At 35.1% G+C, this 14,110-nt stretch overlaps 1 protein-coding gene and 1 long non-coding RNA gene across 11 annotated transcripts; both read right to left on the bottom strand.

Annotated features, from left to right (window-relative positions):
* Window positions 1–659: 659 nt before the first annotated feature.
* Window positions 660–4,780, bottom strand: LOC110869748. The gene is made up of 5 exons (XM_022118973.2): window positions 4,681–4,780; window positions 2,643–4,552; window positions 2,125–2,568; window positions 1,788–2,037; window positions 660–1,712 (listed from the first exon to the last, which is right to left on the bottom strand). The coding sequence occupies exons 1-5, from the start codon at window positions 4,778–4,780 to the stop codon at window positions 835–837; spliced, it is 3,582 nt and encodes a 1,193-aa protein (XP_021974665.1). The 3' UTR covers window positions 660–834.
* Window positions 4,781–5,997: 1,217 nt separating this feature from the next.
* Window positions 5,998–13,191, bottom strand: LOC110872427. Of its 10 annotated transcripts, none has more exons than XR_002554430.2 (9): window positions 12,859–13,191; window positions 12,573–12,761; window positions 12,364–12,432; window positions 11,311–11,415; window positions 10,594–10,754; window positions 10,285–10,353; window positions 9,645–9,770; window positions 8,112–8,207; window positions 5,998–6,332 (listed from the first exon to the last, which is right to left on the bottom strand). It is a non-coding gene; the product is annotated as an uncharacterized LOC110872427 (long non-coding RNA). The 10 variants fall into 10 exon arrangements; XR_002554428.2 differs by having other exon boundaries at window positions 12,595–12,761; XR_004864847.1 differs by adding an exon at window positions 6,884–8,020 and having other exon boundaries at window positions 11,311–12,761.
* Window positions 13,192–14,110: the final 919 nt, after the last annotated feature.

The raw sequence follows: 14,110 nt of genomic DNA, 5'->3' as shown, positions 1-14,110 counted from the left end.
ATGTTGAGTTAGCCAAGATGCGGGAAAAGAATCGGCTGAAGAACAAGATTATTACGGTTCTTTTGATAGTTTTAGGGTTTGTGTTTTGGATATATGTTAAGGCTTGAATGCATTTGTATGGATATTGTAATGTGTTAAATGTTAAGGATGTTGTAATGTTTTTGAAAATCTGATGTATGGATAACATTCAATGAAGTTGGTTGTTTTGGTGAAATATGGTTAGCATTCAATGTCTTAAATGTTGGAAAACTGTGTTTGGTGAAATATGGTTAGCATTCAATGACCAGCAGGTTGTTTGGAAGTAACTATGTATTGTGCAAAGTGTATTGTGCAAACATATTGGTCGAATCTTATGCGAAACGAAATTGTGCAAAACATATTGGTCGAATCTTATGCGAAACGAAATTGTGTATGAACCTGTTCCTACAAAATGCACATTGCACAAATGACATTGTGCATGAGCTGTTCCTATAAATGAACATAATAACATGTTCCTGCAAAATGTACATTGCACATACGACATTGTGCATGACCTGTACATGACATGTCCAAACTTTAAACCACAAACATGAGCTGCAAATGAACACAATAACCTGTACATGACTTGTCCAAACTTTAAACCACAAACATGAAAGTAAAACAGAAAATACTACAAACCATAAACTTTAAACGACTGAACATTAAACATCCAACCATACATGATAATTGTCATAGTGTTTTAACAGGTTAAAGAGACACAAAAGACTGCATAACTGTTTTAAGACAACCCAAAAGAACCATAACCCTTAAGACAACCCAAAAACCATAACCCGACAACCCGAAGAACCATAACCCTTAAACAGTTGGAGCTCCCTCACCAGCCTCAGTAGGTTGATTACCATCTTTCTTCTTCTTACCTTTCTTCCCTTTCTTCGGCCCGGCAACTGTTTTGGTCCTTCCACAAGTTCTTTGGTTGTGGCCCTTTTCACCACACTTCTGGCACTTCACGGACTTCCATTTTCTTGTGAATTTGCCACCAACCACAGCCTGCTCGTTATCAGCTTCAGCAGCCCTGTTTCTCTTGTTTCTTGCTTGTGAAGCCCTTTCAACTTCATCCTGCAACTCCACAGTATCCTTCCTTCTTTTCTTCTTAGGTCTGCCGATAGGTGTGTGGTGCAGAGGTGGGGTTAGGTTGGTTGGAACCTGTGATTTTGGCCATAATTCTCTACCATTAATGGGACCAATGGTATGACTGTAAACCCTCTTCCATGTTTCAAGATAATAACATTCATTAACCCATGATTCTGGGGGTCCAACCTCTTGGCCATTCATTGCCATGTCCCAATTGACAGCCACAGCATGCCTACAAGGGATTCCTGAAACTTCCCATTCTCTACAAGTGCAAACCCTATCCACAACATCCACAACATACTGTTTATGTGTTGCAGCACCATCCACTGTGACCTTACCACTGACTTGATACTTTGTCCCACCACTCCACCTAACATTATAATTTGCAGCTAATTTCTTTGTGTTTTCAAAGATCTTTGCAACTCTAGGAGTAAGTGGACCATTTGTCTGCCGAATCTTCCTGATGACATTCACTATCCTCTGCATTAGATACTCTCTGACAAACTCCAAAGCAGAAATTATAGGCTTGTCTCGACCATTGACTGTCCTTGCATTCAAGACTTCACACATGTTGTTCAGCACCACATCAGATTGTGCCCTACCTGTATATCAAATTGCCAAACTGAATGATCAATAAACAGGTTAAACAGCAGTTATAAGTTTTGGTATGCATATACCTGTAAAATGAGACCTGCTCCAGTGAATGGGTGGAATACTTGCCAACCAATTATAAGCTTCAATGTTGTACAACCTCAACTCCTCCATTTTTGCTTCAAAATCTGGAACTGTATAAGCTTTGGATGCATTTTGAAGACAATCCTTGAAGGCATCTCCTCTCCATTGAAGTTTCATGTTCTGCCAAATATGCCTTGCACAAAATCTATGCTCAGCTGCTGGAAATACCTGACTTATGGCTGGTATTATTCCCTGTTTCATCACATTTCAAACATTAATCATACAAAAAACAGACTTATGCTAATTGCTGAATGACTCTTGCTGAATTTAATACCATACCTTTTGCCTGTCAGAAATGAAGGTGAAATTTGCATTATCTGGAAGATCCAAGTCATCTTTAATACACTGTAGGAACCAGATCCAGGAGTCTTTGTTCTCAGCCTCAACAATTCCATAAGCTAAAGGATAAATGCCATTGTTGGGATCTAAACCAACTGCTGTTAGCATCTGACCAGGGTAGGGGCCTTTCATAAATGCCCCATCTAACCCCAACAGTTCCCTCCTACACTCTTTAAACCCTTCTTTCAGTGGTCCCAAACAAATGTAAATCCTCTTGAAGATCCTTGTGGGTGCATGTGGGTTACACTCAGGCTCAACAACAAATTTAACTGTTGTACCTGGATTGGTCCTGTGCAGTTCCATGACATAGTCCCTGAGGCTTGCATACTGAACTTTGAAGTCCCCTTCAATCTTTTTGGTGGCCTTGAGCTTTGTCCTGAAAGCCTGTAATCAACTTAAAATTAGTCAATGGTTTATAATTAAAGAAAATAAACAGAAGCAGAAATTAGGGTTTATACCTTCATTTTTGTCACAGACAGCTCATACTTCCTCCCAAGCTCTTCTTGTAGCCTACTTACTGAAATATTAGGGTTGGCTGCAATCTGATTCATCACAAACTCTTGTTTAGCCAAGAAGGTAGAAGTGAAAGGCTGTATTTTTCTGGATGTGAGACACTTGTGATCCGGTTGGTAAGTCTTTACCACCCAAGTCTCATCTTCATCACTCAATCTAGACAAGTACAAAACCCAAGGACAATCAACACTATTTAACCTACCCTTCCTTTTATCATTGCATTCTACCAATCCCTTTTTAAACCCCTTTTTTGTCCCACTTGCAGAAGATTCCTTGCCTTTTTGGATACCAGGCCCACTTGCAGATTGTATATGGATACCAGGCCCACTTTGGCTGGGCCCAGTTTGATTTGGCCCACATGTGAATATTGGACATCTACCCTCACAAACCACCCTAATTCTTCTTTTATCATTTCTCAGAAAAGACAGTGACCTCCTTGTTTCAATTGCATGTTTGTTTATCTTGTCTTTTGCCGCTTTGGCTGTTGGAAACAACTGACCCACATAAAAGGTCACTTGGGATGTTGATTGTGCAACCCTCTTTTTCCTCCTCAACTCTCTTAATTTCAAACTTCTCCTAGTTTCGAAATCTTCCATTTCCTCATCAGTCAAACTGTCAAAAGACTCATAACTTAGATTTTCATCATCTAATAAGTCATCACTGGTATCCACATCATGGTTGCCAACAGACTCTACTTCAGCTCCCATAAACTCCACACCCCTGTCAACATTTGCATGATAGTCCATCATGTCATACTCAGCCTCATCCATACTCTCTAACCCCTCTACAAAGTCACTGTCATCTGAATCATCACCCTCAGTTGATTCATCATCAGCCTCAGCACCATCACTTGCCTCAACACCCTCAACATGCTCAGACTCACCACCCTCAGCTTGCCTAGACTGACCAACCTCAGACTCACCACCCTCAGCTTGCTTAGACTGACCAACCTCAGACTCATCACCCTCAGCTTGCCTAGACACACCATCTATTGGAAAATCAGTTGAGAAATTTGCATTGTCAAAATCATAGCTAAAACTGTTATGGAACGATGCATTCTCCACACCTACATTAGCCTCTACACCACCTACATTAACCTCTACACCACCTACATTAACCTCTACACCACCTACATTGGCCTCTACACCACCTACATTGGCCTCTACACCACCTACATTGGCCTCTACACCACCTACATTAGCCTCTACATCTTCATTAGTTACACCTTCATTTACAACTTCATTACTTAACTTATCAACAGCCTCTACACCACCTGTGTTACCCTCTGCATTAACAGTCTCTACACCACCTGTGTTACCCTCTTCAACATCAGTTACATCATTAATTACCTTATCAGCAGCCTCTGAACCTTCTACATCAGTTACATCTTTCCATTGAAGTAACAGATTTTTTGATACCCTAAGTTTCTTTCTTCTAGGCCTTTGAATGGTATTAACAGCACCCCCCTCATTCTCTAATTCTTGAATAACCACCTTCGACGATTGTGTCGGACTAAAGTAATTTTTAACCTTGGTTTCACCATGTTCTATAAACACCTTAATAAGTTTGTTTTTTGCAACATATTTGGCCAAAAGCCTAACATCACCATCATTACCTAAAGGACATAATCCAACATCTAAATCTAACTCAGGAATCTTAAAATGGTAATAGAACTTCACATCAGGAACATATAGTTGAAGATCTCTCACCATCCAATCGATTTCATGCACTGAAAATTCCTCAATGTTGCAGTAGTCAGCATAAGCAGCTTTGCCAAAAGCGTATTTTCTTCCTGGTGACGGAGTAAACACACCACCATAAAGAAGTTTTATGCTGAAAAAGTTCTCAAAACCATCTGCACATACATTAAACTTACATTAGAGTATAAAATGACAGGGTTTTAACAGTTTATTTCTCTATATTGCATGTTGTTCAACCTGTAGCATTCTTGCACAATGAAGCTAGGGTTTTAACGATACTTACCGTAAACAGTCTCTGGTACAAACGGCTTCACATACTCAGAATTGGACCGGAAATTCCACTGACGGTTGTTGTTTGGATGTTGAGGATCGTCGTCCTTCATTTTCGTGGGAAGATTCTGATGATCAGATGATCGATCGATCAGATTTAGGGTTTACCTGGGGTGAAGAGATTAGGGGAAGATGATGAGCCGGATTCGACTAAGGGAGGGAGGGAAAACAACTGACAATGAGGGAGTAGGGGTGCAGGTATACTTTTATATGTTAGGCACAAGTAAACTGACCAAAATACCCCTCACGTGATATGCACGTGGGGTCACTTAACAAAGAAAAGTAACTGAAGTTAGACCCAGGGACTATCCGGGAACAAAAATCGAAAACTTGGGGACTATTCAGGTAGTTTTAGAAACTTGGGGACTATAGGTGAAAAAAGGTGAAACCACAGGGACTATCCGGGCATTTTTCTCTTTTGTTTATTTACGCTTTAAAATTATCTAGACGAGTTTCATGACATTTATTTCGTCTTTCATATTTATATTAGTTTTACTAGTCTAATTAGTACCCGTGTGTTACACGCATGGTTGTAAAAGAAGGTCTCCAAGGCCGAGTACTCTCCGAGTAGTCGCTACAAGGTAGGTTGCCGAGGCGACTTTCTTCAACTTCGACTAATTACTCGGAATCGATCAAATGCGGTCAACATCGGCCAAAATCGGATCTAGTAGGTCAACTCGGGCCGAGTTTGACTTAAAATAAAATATAACATAATTTCTATGTCTATCATATTAAATAGTGAATATCAATTTCACGTATTTTCTTATAAATATTAGTTAATTTATGTTATTTGACATATATTTAATTTCCGAAAACTAATTTCTTCATAATTTGGCATGTCCGAGTACTCCCCGTGTACTCTCCGCCTAGGCCGAGTACTCTCAACTCCCTGGTCGACCGACGAGGGAGCGCCTAGCGACTTTTGCAACCATGGTTACACGGGTGACTAATAAGAAAAATAACTACTTTAACATTGTTGACATAAATATTTTAATATATATACATTGAAATATTACCAGAAATGATAGAGAGTATACCAAATAATTGAAATATATGAATACAAACAAAATAAATATTAATATCATAAACATATTAATACTGAATTCATACGGATTTGTTGATGCATCGTTTAACACCTAGCATTACAAAAGGAAAAATGGAAACACGCAAGAGCACTGAATTCAATGACTATAGAAACTTCATCACATCAACCTACCTTTGACTCTCTGACTACTACATACCCAACTACACACTGAATTCAATGACCATATAAACAAACACCCTTGTATTTCAATAACCTTAAAAAGGTAAGAATTTAAAAGCACAACCACAAAGACACCATTATCATAATTGCAACCCTAAACCAATATTATAGTTGCTGCAAGTTTCCAATAAAAGAAAGTCGAAGTACACTAAAAGGAAGTAAAACCTTAAGATGTACAAACATAAATACAATAAAAAAGCTTTTCTTGCTACTGTCGTTGATGGTGGGGGTAGAAGAGCTTATCTGAGACCAATATCCTTAAGAGCACAAATCTACTCCTCCCACATTGATGTCATCATACTCACCACCAGGTCCTTACCCTCTGCAAATCAATCCTTGGTCTACAAAATAGCCATAACAAACTCAGTTTCCAGTAAATAAAATACAAATCTAATCTAAAAAAACATGTTTACAACCCTTTGAATGAGGTGAATCATGTGGGTCGTAAACATTGATCATTTAGCCTGTTTAGTGACATATGCTGGCTGCACATATGGAAGCTCCTTATGCACATCTTGCACAACTCGTATGCCTATGGGTTCTTTTCCAAGATATTTTTTTTTTCATTTTTATGTTTCCCGGTAGAGTTATTTTATACAGGAACGACCTTAAGGTCCCTCAGTTATGAGTTTTTAACTTCTCGCTATGCAAATATACAAATTACACATGAACTAAATGCAAAGTTAGATATTACCACTAATAATGTTGTTTTTATGATTATACTTGCAACATGAAATATTTATAATTTTTAAAAAAAGAAAGGACAACAGGTTTATGCTGTCATCTTGGCTTGGCCCGTTTCAACCCTACTGAAAATGGCAAGTTTCGATCCAAAATGATTTTGAGCCATGACATTATATGGTTAAAAAGGAGTAAAATGGAAAAAATGAACCTTGGAAAGTTGATGTTGTCATCAAACGGTATAAAATAAGACAAATTGGTGGACATCATCCACCCTATAGTGTTCCTCCACACTGGCAATGATATGATGTCCATCTTGAGTTTGAGAATTTCAGTAGCACTCGTTAGTGTTAAGAGAACAGTGCGTCTAACTTCAAATGCAACTCTCTGTTTGTATTGAAAGTATTTTTAAAGGAACAAACCAATCATAAACAAAATCCATAAGCTAATAATTCGTAGTCTTTTCCAGTTTCCTTGTATATAATAAATTTTTATATTTCATAGAGTAAAGAAATATTTGAGGCAATTTTTAATCCAACAAGATCATGACTTAGTTTCTTAACAGGGGATTTTGTAAGAACATGATCTTTGCAAAAACTTCTTCCAAAGCTATTAGATGATGGTTGGCTTCTTCCAACTATAAAGATAATGAATCAAACGATATGATTGTACTTAATATTACTCAAGCGTAGCTGGTAAATTTCTAAATTATAGCCACCAACATTTGTTTTCCCCTTGAGCAGAATATTAAAAAAGATATGATGATTGAGCATAATTAAGCCTAAAAGATATGATGCTGCAAAATCTAATATTTGTTTAAATGAATGGTGATCGAAGCATTAGAGATCATATCATACCTCCATGATTGAATACTAATGCACTATGCAGATAAAGAAAAAGAATTTGGAAAGTGTGCTTCTAAAATTTGGAGCATCATATCTTTTTGGTTTAATTCGCCATGAAAGAGGACATATCATATAGTAGTTTGCAAAATCTATTTAAAATATGCAAATATTACCTGCAAAAATGTGTACATTAGGCCAAGCTATACTTTAGAGTTGGTATCATAGTCACATATATGAAAGTGAAAAGGCCAAATTAGTTTAAATTCTTGAAAATGCAACAGTAGACTTTCAAGTACACAACACAATGAAAACAATAACATTGGGTTATTAAGAAATGTTAAAGAGTTTGTGGTGGGTGTGTGAGTTTGATGTTTAAAAAATTTAACCTATTCATAAATCATCTTTGGCAAATCATATATATGCTTTCCATTAATAGTCAAAATAGCAAGAGCAAAAATATGCAGATCAAAATAATCCCAAACCCGTATGATGACCAAAATTATCTACATAAAAAATTACAAAAAACATTATTATTTTTATATATTAGAGAATTAAACTCAATTAAAAATTACAAAATTAACGAATTGATCATACCTTGTCTTTCCTAATGAGCTTGCATCCTTCAAGAGCACCAGTGTTGAAATATTTGTAGAAGTAGGGGTTCAGTTACCACCCACCTGAGGGCTGTTCCTGGTACATGACAGAAGTAGCCTAAGTGATTTCTAGCAAGCATAGAGAAATATACCTTTGAAAGAAAGGTCAAATTTATGGCAAAAGTTCAGATTTTAAAATTATACAAAACATACAAAAAACCAAAGTCCAAATATTTAAACTAAAATGGGTTAAAAGATCACAACAAAACCAACATGGCAAAGCCATCTTGTCCAGACTTGCAGACTATCAAGAACTTTTCATGGGATGGTTGTGGTGGCCAGTTCAATAATTACACGTGTTTAAATTTCGTGTGTCTTCCCACGAATGACACTTCACCATAGTATTCCATAACTGTCTAGGCCAGTTCAATTTTCCTCACATCAATTTCTAAAAAGAGTTTTCTAAATACCATAACTAGAAAGAAAATTTTTAAATAACTAAATCTGTAAATCAAATTTACGCGCTAAGGAGTTAAGGATAATTAACACTTTATTTATATATAAGTATTTATAAAGAAAAGATAAAAAGCATTTGTGGGTCAACCTAACCCGGTACTAAAAATGAATCTTCTTAACCTAACTCGATTTGACTGACGACCCGTTAACCAACCCACCCAACCATGGGTAAATAAGCCATTTTGACCGGTTTTTAAAGATCCAAATGTACATGTAACATTAAAACTAACTCAAAACTCTTGTATAAGCACAAACAAAAAGAAACAAATGATAAGAAGTAGCACATATTTTATTAGAATTAACCAGTTTTGAATGGTGATTAAGAAAGACACTGGAGGTAGTAATTTTGACCCATTACGTATGAATGGTGGATTTGGGTTGTTTTCTATCCGAAGCAGGTCAAATAAAAAAGATAAAACTTAAAAGTTCATTTAGCAAGCATCACCAACATCAGGAGTCTACAATGCTATAATCCATAGCTAAATATAACTTTATTGGTAAATATGTGAAGAAGTATTTAGTGTCAAACTGACTCATACTGACCCATAGCTAAATATAAAAAAAAAAACTAAGCAACACATCCATTTTACCATGTGTCGAGATATAAAATCTAAGCAATCCATTAAATGTATTATTATTATGTCAACAATAAGTATAAAATATCGGGCCTGAATGTGGTTTAGGCCCGCTCAACTATGTTTCTACCTAAGAATATTTTTATTTACATGAACCTTTAGCACCTAAAACCACAAGTCGAGCCTATCGTTGAACGTTGGCTTGCAGTGGTTATTTAAAAAATAGATGCTTGAGAATTATGTAAGTTGACGTTCATCACTACATGGTGTCATGTAAACAACATATAAATCAAATTAGTTATAAAAAGATTATCAGTTTGATAATGTTGAGCTAGTTGTAGATGATATGGATATGAGTATAAAAACCTTTAGGTTAATTAAAGTAAGATTAAAAAACAATGCATAAAAACCATATATTATCAACACTGAAAATCATAGCTTACCATCACCAATGGTGCATGTTAGACCCGAGTTTCCATGACAACACTACCATGTTTCAGATCCGCAATTTTTCGATGACATGGAAAGTTCACAACTTTCTCTTGTACCTCCTTTGTTATAGCAAACCCCTGCATAAAAATTTAAAAAATTAGCATAGTTATAGTTGCATCAAATCCATGGTTTCCACTTGACTATCACTATCTAACTGTATACAAATTTTAAAAATTAACATCTAGTTCCTTTTTGTTCAAGTAAGTGTCTAATTGAACCACTCAATTCTGCATCAATGAGTAGAACAATCCACATAATTATTAAAGTAAATAAAAAAAGCATCATTTTCTTCCATAGAAGTATGAAATTTTGGAATTCAATCTTCATGTAAACTTGATATTACTAAATTATCTCTAAATCACTTTTATTTAATAAGTTAACTTTCATGTAATCATGTAATTGTCCAAATAACTACTTTTAAGGGCCACAACCTAACCCTAATCTCTGTCACCAGAGTTAACCTAAGATGTCGAAACCTTGCTGGAAAGCTGGAATGACAGAAAAACACAACATAGACGCCGTGTACACGCGGCTTAACAAATAAAAATCCCCTGAAGCTTCAAATTATAATTGATTGAAATAAAATTTTACCATAAAGTGGCCCAACCCGTTTTCAAGTCATTCTAACACGAATCATCTCTAATATTTGGCAGCTTTCACCTATCACATTAACACATTTTTGAAGGAAAAACAGATTAGAATGTCGTTAACTAAGTTGCAGAAGCTATTTGTAACTGATATGCCAACAAATGAAGAATCCATTATCTTTTGATAGAGAGAACGATAAGCACAAGTACATGTGTTCAGATTTAAACAAAAAAGCTGAAGATATACAGGAATATGATTGACCTCTGCTAGATCCTGAGCAAGGTTGTGAAGTTGGTCGGTGAGAGAAGTTACCTGCCTTTGTAGATTAAGGATGATTTGTTTGGCCTATTTTATGTTACTTGAGAATCAACCTCCCACTTCGCTCGGATCATAACATCTAGGAACATAATTGCATTCTTTAACGCCTTTATCTCTTCCTGTTGTTTCAAAAACAAATCCTTCAGCTTATCAACCTGCAGATAATGTAATTTAAATACTATTTTAGCTTTATCATTAACATACCACTTTATAGCACTCTTGTTCTGTTATTCAAATCTATACAGGTTCAACCAAAACATACCATCAAGTATTAGTTGCAAAAGGCCTATTATAGCTGATCTCAAGGTATAATAAAAAGAAGCATACCTTAAGGCCATTTAAGTAATAACAGATCTTTTATACAAACAAATGGGTCTTGGTATCTTGTAAGGGTTAAAACGAATGATTTATTTGGTAAACCAAATATTGTTATACAAAACGACGGTATTAATAACGTATATTGCAATACAAAGCATAAGAAAATCATATCTACATTTGTATATGTGGATGCTTCAGGGAAAAATTTAAAGCTAAAATTATTAATTAATTTTTATTTTGAACAATGACTTTGAAATACAAAACGTTGGACCACCTTGCATTTTATCCATGGTAATTTGACTAACAGCAAATACTGGTTTAAAAGAAAGGTCATTTACATGGGGTATACATACGTAAGAAAAACGGTTCGTAAGATGTAATAACAAATGTTACCTGGGGCTGGGGTTGATTGAAAGAAGTGGTGCAGATGTGTAGTCCTGCTTCTTTAATTGTTTTAAGAGAGCCGCTATGGGTTGGATTTAATCGTTCTTTACACAACTTCAACAAATTATAGAAATACCATCAAAAGAGTAGACTTAAAGCTGAACTAAAGAAAGCTCTTTACATGTGCTATACAACCTAAATGGATTGGTACCAGTCACCCAAAAATTGTTAAAAGAGTACTCCATTCGGATAAAAAAATTAAGAGGCCAGGTGAGAACTATTAGCCATGAATACAACTGTTTTTGCCACTGTACACCAGCATCGTCATGGTTAACTATTGGTCCAGAATGTTCATTGCAAGATAAAAAGATTAAAATTTTAAACCAAACAGTATATTAATCACCAAGGGTGATAATTGAAAGATTAAAATCAAAGTAAGATATTAAAACCATATAATGTTTTGTAGCAGGGTATCATTGCCTTTATTTATAATTTTATGATTAAAAAAAAGATGTAGTCCACAACTCGTAGAAATGATATCATTAATAAAAAAAATATGCAACCCAATAGAAAGCCATAAATATTCCACAATTAAGCACTTAAAGCAATCATAAGGTCTCGATTATTTACACATTGTTTGTCTAAATAAGTTTGTTAGTGTGTGGATTGATTTTCGCATGTATCACCATACAAAACGATTTAAAAGGTTATATTAATGCAATTATCAAGACTCAGTCAAGAAAGATATTGAGAAAGGTCTGAATGGAGTTGGTTAAGAATGCTTTATCTGGAGCTTCATCAAAACTATGATTAGTTATAGTTCATCAGTAATTATTTAATTTTAGATACAAATGCTATGAACACATTAACAAAATCTTGGTGTTTATTACAAGAGCCTTGAAGAATTTAAATTATATGAATTATCCTTAGTGAGGTAATAAATTAGACATAAATACCTTCTTTTAATCAATTTTCAAGATGCTATTTGCACATCAGACATATGAAAAAAGCATTCAGGATATCAAGCATTCAGCATATCAAGATACAATTGGAGATATAAACCTGTGCAAGGCAACCTCCCAAACCTGAATTGTGCAACGAAAGCTCCTACATTCACTGTTTACAGATTCACTGTAAAATTTGTGTCAAATAGGGCAAGAAGATGAGATGAAATACCATGGATTGTGTTAGGGTGATTAGCGATTGAATATCCCAATCAGACCTCAATCCAAACGCAATAACCCAAACCCCCAAATCTCAAATGAAATTACCTAAGCACAACTTGATACTTACAGATGTGCAAGATCGCTGGACAACTCGGAGCAGAAGGAAAGGTGGATAAATTGAAGCCAGAGAGATGCAAGGTATACCTTCATAAAATAAGACTATGGAAAAAGCCATGGCTAGAACATACTCATGGCCCTAAACATGGCTAAAACGTTAAGAACTCTAGCACCATCCTAATAAAACATGGCCACCATAAACATAAAATTAGCGTGTCTGATGAACAATTATACATCAGAAACCCTAAAATTAGTGTGTGTGTGATAAACATACCTGTTGAAATCAACTGTAAACGGCACGATCAAAGAGTTTGAAACATCGATTGAAAGAAACGGCCGGCGATTGTAAGCCTGAAACGCCGATTGAAAGAAACCATGACTCAGATCGGATGAATAACATACCAAGAAAAGGAAGCGTCAATGAATTGGCGTTTGAATGGTATTCATAATTTTGGAGAAGAATATCAATTGATTGAGAATTAATTTGGTTTCCATATTGAACAATAGGCTGTTACACAAATGGCGAAGGATTGAGAAAAAAGGATTTGCCGCTCACTTCATAATTCTCTGAATAAGCAGCTATGCCACATCAAGGTCAAATAATTAAAGCTATTTTGCTTTAATATAAGAGATAGATTAGGAATAACTTTATATAAGAAAGATATTTCACATCTTTTGACTTATTAACACTTTTGTCTTAATCTTGTTTTATTAGAATAATTTTATTATAATTGATCTTTTGAAAGCTCTGATCTTTTTAACGTTCTTTGTTATTAATATACTTGTATCTGTTTTCTTCTCAAAATATGAATATATCTTGTTCAATAAACTTTATTGCTAACATGCTAATCTTTTCTAAGACATTGTACGTACGTTTGCAAGATATGAATATATCATGTTCAAAACTCCATTAATCTTGGTCCTGATTGTTGATTTGTTGGTAATTAAATACTGTTATATTAATATAACGATCACCTTTAAAGAAGTGAAAAAGAAAACTAATACGCATGCTAAATATTGACATTTTCTTAAAATAAATAAAATCAAGTTTAATTGTCAACTTGTTTTTATCTTGTGGTCTAAATTTGAATATCGCAGTTTAAATCATCAATAACCATTTTCTAATGTTTATGAAAGCAAATTCATTTTTTTAATTCTGCAATAATGTTACAAAGTACACGCACACATTCTTCTATATCTGTGTTTGATAAAAATATAGCTCTCAGTTATATAAAATTAGTGTTTGATAAAAAATAATTTCCAACATATACAAAAACCAAATGGGGGAATAGTGCCAGTCAGCTGCCTGACACTTCCTCATTGGACCAACGCGTTTATTGTTTTATATCCATTTTAAAATTACGTTTTTGCCCCCAGTTCAAAATAAAATTATGTTTTTGCCCTCATCTCAAAATTACGATCTTGCCCTCAATTCAAAATTACGACTTTGTCTGGCACTCTCCCATTGGACCAACCAGTTTATTATTTTATATCCATTCTAAAATCACGTTTTTGTCCCTCTCTAA

This window comes from Helianthus annuus, chromosome 8 (genome assembly GCF_002127325.2).
Source record: "Helianthus annuus cultivar XRQ/B chromosome 8, HanXRQr2.0-SUNRISE, whole genome shotgun sequence".
Lineage (NCBI taxonomy): Eukaryota > Viridiplantae > Streptophyta > Magnoliopsida > Asterales > Asteraceae > Helianthus > Helianthus annuus.
Note: the sequence above shows the minus strand (reverse complement) of the source record. Positions and strands in the feature narration are given on the sequence as shown.